The sequence below is a fragment of the Camelina sativa genome, chromosome 3 (assembly GCF_000633955.1).
Source record: "Camelina sativa cultivar DH55 chromosome 3, Cs, whole genome shotgun sequence".
Taxonomy (NCBI): domain Eukaryota; kingdom Viridiplantae; phylum Streptophyta; class Magnoliopsida; order Brassicales; family Brassicaceae; genus Camelina; species Camelina sativa.
This window is the reverse complement of record NC_025687.1, coordinates 20,237,387-20,251,816: the sequence shown is the minus strand read 5'-3', so window position 1 is coordinate 20,251,816 and position 14,430 is coordinate 20,237,387. Positions and strand designations below refer to the sequence as shown.

Sequence of the window (14,430 nt, the reverse complement as noted above, 5' to 3'; positions counted from 1 at the left end):
AGAAGCTACACTTGACCCTGACTGATATAGGTCAGCTTTCTTCATCCAAACCTGTCTTCTAACTCCATTCCAAAAGAATCTTCCTTGGCGCTTTAAGGTACAGACCTTCTGCCAATACTTATAACAAAACCGTTTGAAGTGACCGATTTTCCCACAAAAATGACAGCTTAAAGACCCATTAGAAATACTCGTAGATGTCTCCTTCTCAGATTGATATGCTTCAGCCGACACAAATTTAGTTGTCTGTGATTTAGCTCCCTTGTTCTCATTATAGCCTAATCCTCTAGGAGTATACTCAGTTCTCACATAGCTCAAAATCTTGTCAAGTTGCTTTGTGCCTGCGAACATGTGAATCTTCCTATACTGTTGATCTAATTCAGATTGTAGTTCTGCGGTTTTTTTCTTTTCATTAAGCAGCTCTTCTTCAAACTTGTCTGCTTTTTCTGATAGAACCAACTTCTCTTTCATCAAATCAAGCGAATCCTTAGCAATCCGTTTTTCATTCATCAATTCATCTTGCAAGGACATAACAAGTGCTTCTAGACGAAATTTTTCTTTCACCAACCCTTGATTTTCCTTTCCAATAGTAATAAGTGTGTTTCGCACTTCTTTGTAACTCTGAACAATGTCAAGAACTTCTTCTCCTTCTGAGTCTGAATCAGTTACCTCTTCTCCATTCTCAAATTCAGTGATTCCTACCATAGCCACTAAATTAATGAGCTCTTCTTCACTGCTGCTGTCATTGTCTGATTCATCCTCAATGCTAATCATAGATTTTTCTTTCTTAGCATTAGGGTTAGTCACACACTCTTCATGTGTATGTCCTGTACCTTTGCAAATTGTGCACTTGGCATCTCGCAACTTGATTGTCGGACNCAGATTGTAGTTCTGCGGTTTTTTTCTTTTCATTAAGCAGCTCTTCTTCAAACTTGTCTGCTTTTTCTGATAGAACCAACTTCTCTTTCATCAAATCAAGCGAATCCTTAGCAATCCGTTTTTCATTCATCAATTCATCTTGCAAGGACATAACAAGTGCTTCTAGACGAAATTTTTCTTTCACCAACCCTTGATTTTCCTTTCCAATAGTAATAAGTGTGTTTCGCACTTCTTTGTAACTCTGAACAATGTCAAGAACTTCTTCTCCTTCTGAGTCTGAATCAGTTACCTCTTCTCCATTCTCAAATTCAGTGATTCCTACCATAGCCACTAAATTAATGAGCTCTTCTTCACTGCTGCTGTCATTGTCTGATTCATCCTCAATGCTAATCATAGATTTTTCTTTCTTAGCATTAGGGTTAGTCACACACTCTTCATGTGTATGTCCTGTACCTTTGCAAATTGTGCACTTGGCATCTCGCAACTTGATTGTCGGACACTCTCGAAGAAAATGACCATATCTCTTACATTCATGACACTGCATATCAGCCTTTTTGTCCTCACTTGTCTTTTTGAATGAGTTACCTTTCCATTGACCTTGACCTTGTTCTATTCTTCTTAAAGCTCGATCAAACCTTCTTACCAACAGGCTCACAGCATCTTCTTCTCCTTGGTCAGTTACGTCTTTGCTAACTACTAGAGCTATTCCTCTTGGTTTCTTAATTCCATTAAGTTCCATCTCTTGTGCCTGTAGCATTCCAACCACTTCACCATAACTGAGATTGTCTAAGTCTTGAGAGACAGTTAAGGCTGTCTTGTATCCCATGAATCTTGATGGAAGACATCTTAAAAACTTTTTGACTTACTTCTGATCCTTATAAGTTTTCCCAAGAGTTAAGGCTTCTTGTGCTAGAGCACTCAACTTTGAACTAAAGTCTGAAATTGATTCATGCTCCTCTATCCTTAGATTCTCAAATCTAGAGGCCAACATATATTTTCTCGAACTCTGTCCAGTCTGATTCAGTGTTGAACTTTGATCTCTTTTGTTCTTCATCGGTCCAGTCTGATCCAGGTTTGGGAATTTTCTTGCCTGATTCATCTTTGATTGTCGGTTCCTCCCACTTTTCCGGAACAGTCTTCCAAGCAAGATGATCAATACCTCTGATGATAGATTTGATCCTCGACTTCCAGAACCCATAGTTTCCGTCATCCAAGACAACCTTGTTGTTGTTGATCAGATCTCTGTAGCTCTCCATCTTGTCCACAGAATCTCACCTGTAATAATCTGAACAAGCCCCGCTCTGATACCTATTGAAAGTGCGAGAACTTTAAGATCTGAACAATTTGAATAACGATTTCTTTAAACACTTTTTGATTGATAGAAAATCTATTTTCAAGTTTGTTCTAAACAATTTTCTAATCTCTCAAAACTCTCTTAAAGAACTCTCTTGCTATCCCTAAGTTCTTAGCTCTTTTTCTTTTAGACTAAAACTTAGTAGCTAGATAAACTTTTTTTTGTTTGTGCTAAAGCTCAACCTAGCTATAGCACCCCTATTTATAGATCCAGGTATTAGCTATTTAATTAGCAAACTACCTAATCTAATCCTAATAGGAATTGGACAATTTCCTTTTTCTTTATAGTTTAGGAAATTTCCCACTTTCTTCATGTTTACATTCCAATTGTAAACATGAAGCTCTTCGACCTTCTAGAAGCTTCTCTTGCCTTCTAATCCTGTATGAGTCTTGATAATCGCCGCCATAGATCACTCGATACTCTGTTCTTGTATTAGTGTTGTGTCCTTCTGAAGTAGTTCAAACACTTGTTCAAATGTTGCATCTTCAACACACAATATATTGAGTAGTCTAGTTTTAGTTTACTGATCTCTTCACGATAGAGACTTTGGAGATAATCACTTTAAAACAGGATAAGAGGGCATAGCTCGAGAAGGTTTAGTTAAGAACAGAGCATGCATTATTGTTACCATTTTTGTGTCGGTTCTCGCCACAACCTGATTGGTATTTGTTTGGCCTAAAATGCTGGCACATCAACTAACATTAATGTTTGGCTCCACCGTTCTTTGAAAGTTTTGTAAAGTCATAACTTTCATGATCGATGAGATTTGACCACCTACAAAAAAAATTATCTTTTTGGCCTGTGTTCGGTACCAAATAAAAGTGATACGTATTTTCTACTGCACATTTTGTATTATAACTATTTCGATGGTTTCTGACCACAAAGAAGAATAATTTAAACACAGCACGAGTAATGCTTCGTGCAATGCACACACAATATAAGAGTTTTTTTTTTAAGTACAAGCGGTCCCGTCAATTCCTTTGAGTTTCACCTCTCAATGCTCTAACGCTCACACCGGATATGGACCGAACTGTCTCACGACGTTCGCCTCTCGTTTGACCGATTTCTCAGAGTTGGAAGAAAAACCTTCTTCTACTTTTGAATTATCCAAACAAGAACTTTATGTAATAAGTATAACAAGAGAATCCATAAATAAAGCTAGAAAAGTGTTTCTTATTTTGTGCCGAAGCTATTTATAAACCACAGGCTGAAACAGGTGAAATCAAAAGGCATTATTTAACAGTCGAATCAGCATATTTTTTGAAGCCCCATAACTCTTCCTCAGCCAGGCTTTGCTGTAATCAAAGAAGCAATACCAAATACTCCTCTAGAAAGATCAGAGGTTCTAACCAGGGAGCACGCAGATCCCAAAAACGCATTAGCTCTCCCTGAAAAGGAGGTGATCCAAACGCATTACCGCGTACGATGTAAAGCGTACACTAAGGTGCACCTGTTTCGCACACCACCACTGGTTTACCTTCTTGCTTCTATGGTACAATCCTCTTCCCGCTGAGCCTTCTTTCTTCTTGGTAAGTGATCTCTCCACAGAGATTAGCCCTCNTGTGTCCTTCTGAAGTAGTTCAAACACTTGTTCAAATGTTGCATCTTCAACACACAATATATTGAGTAGTCTAGTTTTAGTTTACTGATCTCTTCACGATAGAGACTTTGGAGATAATCACTTTAAAACAGGATAAGAGGGCATAGCTCGAGAAGGTTTAGTTAAGAACAGAGCATGCATTATTGTTACCATTTTTGTGTCGGTTCTCGCCACAACCTGATTGGTATTTGTTTGGCCTAAAATGCTGGCACATCAACTAACATTAATGTTTGGCTCCACCGTTCTTTGAAAGTTTTGTAAAGTCATAACTTTCATGATCGATGAGATTTGACCACCTACAAAAAAAATTATCTTTTTGGCCTGTGTTCGGTACCAAATAAAAGTGATACGTATTTTCTACTGCACATTTTGTATTATAACTATTTCGATGGTTTCTGACCACAAAGAAGAATAATTTAAACACAGCACGAGTAATGCTTCGTGCAATGCACACACAATATAAGAGTTTTTTTTTTAAGTACAAGCGGTCCCGTCAATTCCTTTGAGTTTCACCTCTCAATGCTCTAACGCTCACACCGGATATGGACCGAACTGTCTCACGACGTTCGCCTCTCGTTTGACCGATTTCTCAGAGTTGGAAGAAAAACCTTCTTCTACTTTTGAATTATCCAAACAAGAACTTTATGTAATAAGTATAACAAGAGAATCCATAAATAAAGCTAGAAAAGTGTTTCTTATTTTGTGCCGAAGCTATTTATAAACCACAGGCTGAAACAGGTGAAATCAAAAGGCATTATTTAACAGTCGAATCAGCATATTTTTTGAAGCCCCATAACTCTTCCTCAGCCAGGCTTTGCTGTAATCAAAGAAGCAATACCAAATACTCCTCTAGAAAGATCAGAGGTTCTAACCAGGGAGCACGCAGATCCCAAAAACGCATTAGCTCTCCCTGAAAAGGAGGTGATCCAAACGCATTACCGCGTACGATGTAAAGCGTACACTAAGGTGCACCTGTTTCGCACACCACCACTGGTTTACCTTCTTGCTTCTATGGTACAATCCTCTTCCCGCTGAGCCTTCTTTCTTCTTGGTAAGTGATCTCTCCACAGAGATTAGCCCTCGGCATTCGGGTTCGAGTTTTCGGATTTTCGAGTTTTCGGGCTTTTGGGGTTTCGGGTTTAGATATATAGAACCCGTTCGGGTTTTTTATACTATCGGGTTGGGTTCAGGTTTTACCCGTTCGGGTTTGGATAATTCGGGTATACCCGAACTCAATTAAACTATGAACAAAACAAATTTTTTTTTTATCTTTTAATATATTTTAAAACAAAGACATATATATAAATATTTAACATTTTATGTTAAGACAAAGAAACGAAGACGGCATAGTGGTTTAAGATGCACTATTAAATGCTCAAGGTATAGGGTTTGAATCCTTTAAAATGTATTTTTACATTTAATTCGGATTAGTTTGGGTCTTACTTCGGGTTCGGGTATCCGAATTTCAGAAGTACTAAACAAAATCTTAAACTTGCCCAAAAATATTACATAACTAGGTTTTATCTCGTGGTACACCACGGGTCTATTATTTTGTTGATATGATATTGTAATAGTTTAGTGGTGCTTGTAGTCGATGGTGAATTGCATATATATATATATATATATCTTCTGTTAACGGTTGTAGATAAGTTTTGTATAAACTCTTGATTCGCAAGTTAAGAATATACATTTTATGATTTGGTTAGTTATGCTTTAGGAATGAATGATATGACATATTCTTATTTTGATTCTCAATTGATATTATTGGATTAATAATGTACATTTAAAGCTAATAAGAACTTAGCAAATATTTAATCGATTATTAAACGGAAATTAGATATTTCCTAAGATGTATTCATCTTGAATTAGTTGCTATATTATAGGGATGTGATTACAGAATTTGTGTTATCAATTCTTTTTGTCAAACTCAGCCCTAAAAATTCGGCATGTAAATTAGATCTTTCCTAAGATACAATGGACATTAATTGGCATTAATTGGATGTAAATAAGTACGTTATGGATTAAAAACCGGCCCAAAATATTCGATAATCTTAAGGAGAATCTGGATAATTGTATCGGTTATAATTTTAGTTAAAAATCTGACCCGAAGTTGGCAAAAAGCCAAAAAATGATTGCACCCTATTGTACTTTAAAAATATATTTTGAGCTCTATATGTGGATATACTTGTTTGGTTATAAATATCCTAAGAAAAATTTTAAAATTTATATCTGTTTATAAAAATTCAAATCACATCATATGCAGAAAAAAAATCTAAAATTTTATTAACTTTATGTATTAAATAGTAATTAAAATAATTAAATATAAGATTAAATAAAAGTGCAAGGAGAATTATATTTTAGTATAACATATTGATTTAAATTAGGTAGATAGTTTTTAGGAGATTAATATTATCAAATAAGGAAATGATTGTGTTTAGTTGTAAGGATTGTAGAGAATTTAGTTGAGACTTGTTTGGATACAAAGATAAGAGAGGATGTCACAAAAATGTACTTCAAAATTGTTAAGATAGATATCCCAAAAATATAGTGATGATTAGATTGATATCATACTCAAATCTTTACAAGATCATTTACAAGAGTTTGCATATAAATTATTTTAAAATTATGAAAACAGATTAAAAAATATTAAATGATAAAGTCGCAACTCTGTAAGATGTTTAATCATGAGACTTTTGAGTTCCACAAACAACTCGAACACTCTATCTTTTCTCTACCACAAACAGAAAAAAAAAAAAAAAAAAAAAAAAAAAAAAAAAAAAAAAAAAAAAAANTTCAATTTCTCAAAAATCCTTCATATCAATCGGAAAGATGATCTTCGCAAAAGTTTCTGATTTATGTTCGGGAAGAGCCGATTGGAGGATACAAGCAAAGGTATTGAGTAATTGGTTTTCACACAGACTTTTCGCGAAAAGGGTTGTTATTTTGGCAGATGAAGAGGTAAAAATCATAACTTTCTTTATACTTCATACACAACTTATACCGAAATTATCATTTCTTTTTCTGATTTCAAAAAAAAAAACTTATACAATTTTAAAATTGGACATGCAAGGGTGACACCATTGAAGCAACTATTGTTGAAACTTCAACAATGGAACAAATTCCAAGATTTATCAACAACGGTGAATGGTATGACATTTATAACTTTAAGGTCATCAACCCTACGCTCAAAGAGAGAAACACACCACATCTTTAGCAGATCAAATTTTGGGAGGATACGGAAATGATGAGACTTGCAGATTTGAGTCCAAAAAAATTCTTTCGTTTCAAAGACTTTGAATACATAAATAATGAAAGATCGATTGACGGCTCATCTTTTGGTTAGTTCTTTTTCATTAACGAGTTGTTGGAATCGTTTCAGAATTACTTTTAAATTATTTCTCAATATCATTTTAAAGAAAATTTTTGTTTATTGCAAAATAGATGTATTTGGCTGTGTAATTGATGTTGTGGACAAAACAAGCTGTGGGATTGCCAATGCCGAAATTGGGATGATCAATGATGATGAGGAAGAAGTAGTTTTCACTCTCTTAAATGACAGGTAATAAATTTTAGCTGATCTTATATTTCTCCCGTATGAATCTCTAAAATGCATCAACGACACTTAGTATAATTAGATAAAAATCATAATTTAGTTTTCTTAACTAATATAGGAATGAGACACTTAAGTGTTGTGCAAAAAGAGATTATGCTTCAAAGTTCATGTTTTATTGGAGATTAAACGGATACCATCTAACATATAAATCCGAGCCAGTGTTCTGTGTTTTATGATTTTGGAAATTTGGTGATAGTGAAGGTATGTTTCTTTTCTTACACTTTATAATGAATTATAATCTCTTATCAAAATTAAACGAACATATTACTACCTGTCTGATAAAATACTTATAGGTACATCATGTATTGTGAATTGTCAGTTTGAAAAGAAACATACCTTCACATTAACAGTTTGAAAAATCACAAAGCAAAGTAAGTTTAAATATAGTTTCGAATTTGTTAATGTACTAATCTATAACAAATATCCTCATACTCGGATAACTCAATGAAGACATTGACTATATGTTCAGCTGTGAATTCGCTGGCCGTTATTATATAAAGTATGTGATGAAAGATCACGATGACTCTTGAGGAACATGGGCGTAAGGCAAGCAAGATTGAAGACGTATTTTGTATGTGAAATCGATGCTACTCTTTAATGTATAACATTTAATTCTAAGGTCTGGTTATGTGTAATCTATGCAACTTTTTAATGTCTTTACTCATGTGTAATATATTTTATTTGAATTTTATGTATTGATTATCTTTTGAGTTTGAAGCATGATTAGCTAGGTTACTAATATGGAAAACATATATTTAAGAACGAAAATATGTTCAGTCTCTCTACCAAATTCTCTCATCTCTTTGTAATTGCATCCTAAATTCACTATCTATTTAGACTGGTGTTGAAATGACCCGATCCAATTTTTTTAATAATAATAATAATAATAATAATAATAATAATAATAATAATAATAATAATAATAATAATAATAATAATAATAATAATAATAATAATACTAATAATAATAATAATAGTAATATTAATGATCTAAGCTAGTGGTCTCATACCCACTAACCACTTAAACACAAACAAACCAAACAGCGGAAAATAAACAACAATTACCAATATCCAATAAATATCCAATAATAGATCATAGCAATTATCCAATAACCAAACAACATGAAACAAGGAACCAACAACCTAGCAATGTTCTATTTTCTCAACTTTAGCAACCTAGCAAAGCCAGACAACAACCAATCGAGTTACTAGAACATCCTCCTCTTCATTGCCTTGATTCCACGATCACACTTTGCCTTTACCTGCACCACAAATACAAATTGAGATGCATGAGTATTTTATAAACACTCAGTGAGGCAATCCTCCCCTCTACTGGGCTATACACACAAACAACTGAGATACCAATGTCAAACACAATCAACAAACAACACTTACAAACCAGGGAACAAGTATCGTCTTCACTGGAAGGGAGGTGTCGACCGACACCAGCCAAGTGTCGACCGACACTACCCCACTGTAAGTGTTGTTTGTTCCTTGTTGCAGGTGAAAAAAAAAGAGAAGGTGAATGTTGATGTATTTCTAAGTATTTTTTATAGATAATTAATAAATCAATGTTGATATGGCGAAAAAAAAAGAGAGAAAATATAATTTTATATATATAGATAACATATAATTTTTAAATTTTATACAAATCACTTAAAATATTAGATTTAATACACTTCTAGTTACAGTTTTGTAATGCTAACTGGCTCTAGGCTTCAAGCCTCCAAGTAAAACCGGACATTTTACATGAACAATTACAATTTACAAGAAATATGAAAACGTAACAAATCTTTTTTATTCAAATAATTTATATATATTTTTTTCCAACGTACTGCTACCATGACCATGAGTTGATGTACACGACTAGAATTTGATTCGGAAAACGTAGAAGAATAAAAAAGAAAATTAATCAAATATAGAACGCCAGCTAAAATTATTTTTGAAAACATAAATACATATTTTAGATAAGATTTAATATTTAATTTGTAAAAGTTCCATTCAACTTGGACGTCCAAAGCTCGAATTATAAAACCTTAAAACAGATAAACTCATATACTTAATACGTGCAAAATAAACTTTATAGTACTTGTCAAATCCCCAAGTGTAATAAGGACTAGAAAAAACAGATAAACTCAAATACTTAATACAACGTGCACACGACTTCTATAATCGAGAACGTTCGTTACCAGCATCGCTTCATTACGCCGTTGACCTAGACTCATGAATTTTTTTAAAGCCCTTAAGAAGACCAAGAAGAGGTAAGATGGTCTAAGTCTTCCCCCCTGTCCTATAAAAAGCTGATCCAAACCATAATGTATTTATTCTTCATTCACTCACCACAAAAAAGGTCTTATCAAACAAAGTTTAGGAGAAGAAAAGAGCAGTGTAAACAATGGCCGGGGAAGGAGAAGTGATTACTTTCCACTCATACGATGCCTGGAACGAGAAGGTCAAAGAGGCCAACGAATCCAAGAAACTGGTACTTTTCTCTTCTCCTCTCCCTCTCTAGGGTTTCTTCAATTTGATTAGGGTTTTTTTCTTGATTAGTGGTTAAGTGAATGACGTTCAAGACTTTGATCATGTACGTTTTTATCCCATATCTTGATTTGGTCTGAAATTGATAGATAGATAGATAGATACTGGTACTTTGTGTTGTCCTGTCTAGGGCTTCTCCAATTTGATTTGGTTACGTTACTTAGGTGTTTATTGGTCTAAAATTGATAGAAACTAGTAGTACAGCTTTCTCTTCTCCTCTTTTAATTAGGGTATCTTCAATTTGTCTTGATTAGTTAGCTTATAGTGAGGAATGATATTTTCTTTATGATTTGTTCTGAAATTTTGATTGAAACAGATTGTGATAGACTTCACAGCTTCATGGTGTCCACCTTGCCGTTTCATGGGGCCAGTCTTTGCGGAGATGGCTAAGAAGTTCACCAATGTTTTCTTCTTCAAGATTGATGTTGATGAGTTGCAATTGGTTGCTCAGGAATTCAAAGTTGAGGCAATGCCCACTTTTGTTTTCATGAAAGAAGGTGAAATCGTTGATCGTGTTGTCGGTGCTGCCAAAGATGAGATTCATGAGACGCTTTTGAAGCATGGTGGTCTTGTTGCTTCTGCTTGATCTTGATTTCATATTTCTAAAATCTTTGTATACTAATCACTACAACTTTTAAAGTTTATTTTATCTTTGGTGTGAAATAAAAGTGATGCATTTCTACTACACATTTGTTTATAACTATGAAGAATTTTGGTTTCTGATCACAAAGAGGGATAATTTAAACACAGCACGAGTAATGCTTTGAGTAACACACACACAATATAAAAGTTCTTTAAAGTTAGTTTACTGATCTCTTCACAACAGAGACTCTGGAAACGTCTCCACCAAGTTCTTCAAAGAGTACTAACAAGTTCCCTCGTGGCTTCAACCACGAACGCGGAACATGATACCTACAAAGAAAAAGACTCATCTTAATACGAGAAGAGAGCTTTTAGCTTCAAAAGGTTTAAGTTAAGAAAGAAGAAAGCATTATTGTTACCATCTTTGTGTTGGCTCGCCACAACCAGATTGGCATTTGTTTTGCCTGTATGTTCCAGCGTAGTGACAAGTCCCACAGTTTCCTTTGGCATAAGCCATCCAGTATCTCCCTAGGCTTTGCCCGTTTATCCAAGCTTGCCCTTTTCCCATACTCTTCAGATCCAAAGCCAGTGGTTCGTTTCCTCTAGGCGCGTCAAAGTAGGCCTGTGGATGTTATAAGCAAAGATATAGTGGGTCTACTTGAACATGTCTTAGGTCAAGCCTTAGCTATAGTTCTACATATGAATTATTAGGTTTCATTGGGAGATAAAGTAGTAATAAGTTTGGTTCAGGATGAGTTAGGAGCAGCTTGGATAAGTTAGAGTTTCTTATTTACCTTGTACCATGTCAAAGGTTGTTTGTTTTGCTTAGCCAATGAGCCTTTGATCCAATCAACAGAGGACTCTTCTGTAGGAGAGATCAAGTTCATAGCTTCCCCTTGCAGACCAGCCTGTTTCATTTACCGAGAAAGATGGAAATGTTATTAGATTTTCAATTGTAAACCGAGTCAATCCATGAGAGTTTCTTCTTCTTTTTTATGAACTCTATCTATCTCACCTGATATGTCCACTTCTGCCAACTCAAGTCTTTGTTACCCTCGTCAAGGCCGTGAAGCACCACAGACCCAACGATTCCAGTGGCCCAGGTCTCAAAGTGTAGTCCAACATTCTTCAAAACCACAAAAAATGAACACTATTTATCAGTCTGCTACAAGAAACTTAAAGTCAAAAGTAGAGTACTTTCATGTTTTTAAACTGACCGGTAAACCAACTGCTACGCTCAGAAGCGCGATTCTGTTAGCTCCACCTCGAAGATTGACTGGTGCGCTGAACGAAACTTTTCTGTTTTCTCTTGTCCCAAAGGCAGATCCTACATCGTTCAAAATCACAAATTATATGATGAAACAACTCTTTCCAAAGGAGTTAGTCAGCAAAAGAATCATTCTTACCGTACAAGTGTCCATTGACAAACACATGCACAGCATGTCCTGCAGAATCCACTGTAAGAGTCGGCCATTTTCCTCCACGCAAGAATGACTCTGATGCCTTAATATCCACACTAGAAACCCCGGAAGTACAAATTCATTTTTCCAAGAACAAATCATGTTTGACATGTAAAAAAGATAGTGTTACTACTATTGAGTATTTTCAAAATGTACCTGGTTGTGTACCACAGGTAATCAGTTGTATCTCGTGTAACATTAACCTGCTCCAACAATCCACGGGCTGTGATTGTCCCACGGTCTCCATAAGTAGCAATATTTTCATCGTATCTAGCAACTGAATACAAGATGGAACCAGATGGCACCATTTGCACATGTGTTGTCTTTGCAGCAACCTGTCCAGTGACCTCATATTAGCTTCTCAATGATGTAACTAAAGGATTTTACAACAAAACAGCAACTACTCTATTACATACCGTCGCAGTGTTGTAAACAACGTTTCTGCAATCTGGAAGTATGCTGATGGACCATGCGGGAAGAGTATAGTGCCGTTTATTGAACATTACTTTAGCAGGTGCATTCATGTGATAGTTGGTTAGGAAAGCTACACAACTTCCTTTGCCGGCAGTGAACACATGAGCCTCCTCGTAGTTTCCTAGTTTAGTAACATGTGGATCAGAAGAAACTAAGGCAGCTTCACATTGCTTAATTGCAAGATGAAGTTGCTTAAGATGGCTGTACTTGGGTTCTTGGACCAACCCTGCATCATTAAAAAGCCATGTTTTGGTAAAAATGTAGAGGAGAAACAAACATTTTACAGAGCTGAGACTGTAAGAGAATTGTACCGTATTCATCAATGGGAGCATCATAGTCATAACTAGTGGTGATAAACGGACCTCCTGCTGTGCGTCCAAAGTTTGTACCTCCATGGTACTGTCACATAACACACAACAAGCATCAGGACAAAACTGAAACCGAAACAATTTCTTTCGTAGCATTTGTGCAAGGACTAATTACCATGTAGTAATTTATATACGATCCACCCTTTTGTATGAAACGGGCTACTCCAAATGCTAGATCCTCTACAGGTCGTTTTGGAATGGTTCCACCAAACTCTGAAAACCTTTTCGCCATCATAGTGGACAACAACAACAACACACATTTAACACAATCAGTAAACATATTTGTTGTGTCTCTTACAGTCTCACAAGCAAAGAAAGTATATGTTTTTACCAGCCACTCCATGCCTCTGTCCACATAGTTGGCTTATATGGCTTGTTGGGAGTAAAATAATCGCAGTAGAATCCATTGCAAGCATTTATCTACAAAACAAGAATACCACAAGAGATTAAAGAAGGAACATCAATCTTTATGAATGAGAAAAGATTAGAAGATTGGTCGGTCATACGATTGGGTCAGGTGCATCATCTTCCTTACACATCACCCATGGAACTCCAGTGTTTAAACCAACAGCCATTTTCGCAGCCCAGTTGACGTAAGAGTGACCAGCCGGCCCAAGCGCTTTAAGCTCTGGTCCAAACTCATTCTCAATCTATATACATTATAAAAGATCAAACCTTTTAACCATCTACACATTAATTCTTATAAAAACAAACAAGGTTTGAAAAATTTGTATAATAGTACCTGAGATAAGATGATGGGTCCACCTTGTGAGGCAAAGAATCTATGTTCTTTCATCATCTCGACAATCTTCTCTGTGAAACCTTGCATTGCAGCCTTAACAGTGGACACCGACACAGACAATGTTACATTAATGATATCCAAAACTGAACATTAAACAAAACATCAAACAGAAGCAAGCAACATTTATTACCTTGAAGGGTCCATTGTCTGTTCTGAAACTAATCCCATCTACATANAATGAATCGTACCAAATCGTATCTCCCTTCGAAATTGTACTGCAACAACACAAACACAGGGAAGTGACAAATTCTACTCAAATTCAAATCTAAGTTTCATAAAGTTCGCAACTTTAAATTTCAAAAAGAAGAAGAAGAAGCATACAGTTCCAGGAGAAGGTTCATGACCATTCCAGAAAACATAAGTATCAATAACATCCAAGCCTCCATCTTTAGCTTTCTTTATAAGATCTTCCCACATCTACAAAACCCAAAAATTTAAAATTTAAACAAAAGAAACAAAACCCCATTTGTGTTTCTTTAATAAAGATTCGTTTTTTGGTTACCTCAGGGGTACTTCTTGGGTAATGAATTGAACCGGAGAGGAGGATTCTACGGTGGCCATTAACGATGATTGCTTTCTTATCATAAGTCACACTAGTACACTGAATCAAACCGGATCCAATCAGCATTGTTGTTAGCAAGAAAGATAGGATCTTGGACAGAACCAAGATCTTTGTTGTTCCCATTTTTGTGTGTGTTTGGAACAAATGTGAATGAATTTTGAGAGGGAAATTGAATCTTTCAAACAAAAAAAAAAAAAAAAA

General features: G+C 35.4%; 2 protein-coding genes across 2 annotated transcripts; one reads left to right on the top strand and one right to left on the bottom strand.

The window, feature by feature from the left end:
- Positions 9,755-10,666, top strand: LOC104777603 (thioredoxin H5-like). Its single transcript, XM_010501879.1, has 2 exons — positions 9,755-9,925; positions 10,298-10,666. Exons 1-2 carry the CDS (start codon positions 9,839-9,841, stop codon positions 10,565-10,567), a joined length of 357 nt encoding a protein of 118 aa, XP_010500181.1. The 5' UTR covers positions 9,755-9,838; the 3' UTR covers positions 10,568-10,666.
- LOC104777604 (beta-galactosidase 5-like) lies at positions 10,649-14,424 on the bottom strand. Its single transcript, XM_019243848.1, has 16 exons — positions 14,170-14,424; positions 13,989-14,084; positions 13,798-13,882; positions 13,608-13,700; positions 13,372-13,515; positions 13,197-13,285; positions 12,981-13,086; positions 12,809-12,896; positions 12,440-12,723; positions 12,180-12,358; positions 11,970-12,079; positions 11,781-11,890; positions 11,579-11,689; positions 11,358-11,471; positions 10,983-11,185; positions 10,649-10,893 (listed from the first exon to the last, which is right to left on the bottom strand). Exons 2-16 carry the CDS (start codon positions 14,051-14,053, stop codon positions 10,782-10,784), a joined length of 1,893 nt encoding a protein of 630 aa, XP_019099393.1. The 5' UTR covers positions 14,054-14,084; positions 14,170-14,424; the 3' UTR covers positions 10,649-10,781.

What these genes read in the sequence shown, in the direction of transcription:
- LOC104777603 (XM_010501879.1), top strand. Translation starts at nt 9,839, where the DNA reads ATGGCCGGGGAAGGAGAAGTGATTACTTTCCACTCATACGATGCCTGG. An exon ending in CCAACGAATCCAAGAAACTG is followed by an intron (nt 9,926 to 10,297) that starts GTACTTTTCTCT and finishes TGATTGAAACAG; the next exon opens with ATTGTGATAGACTTCACAGC.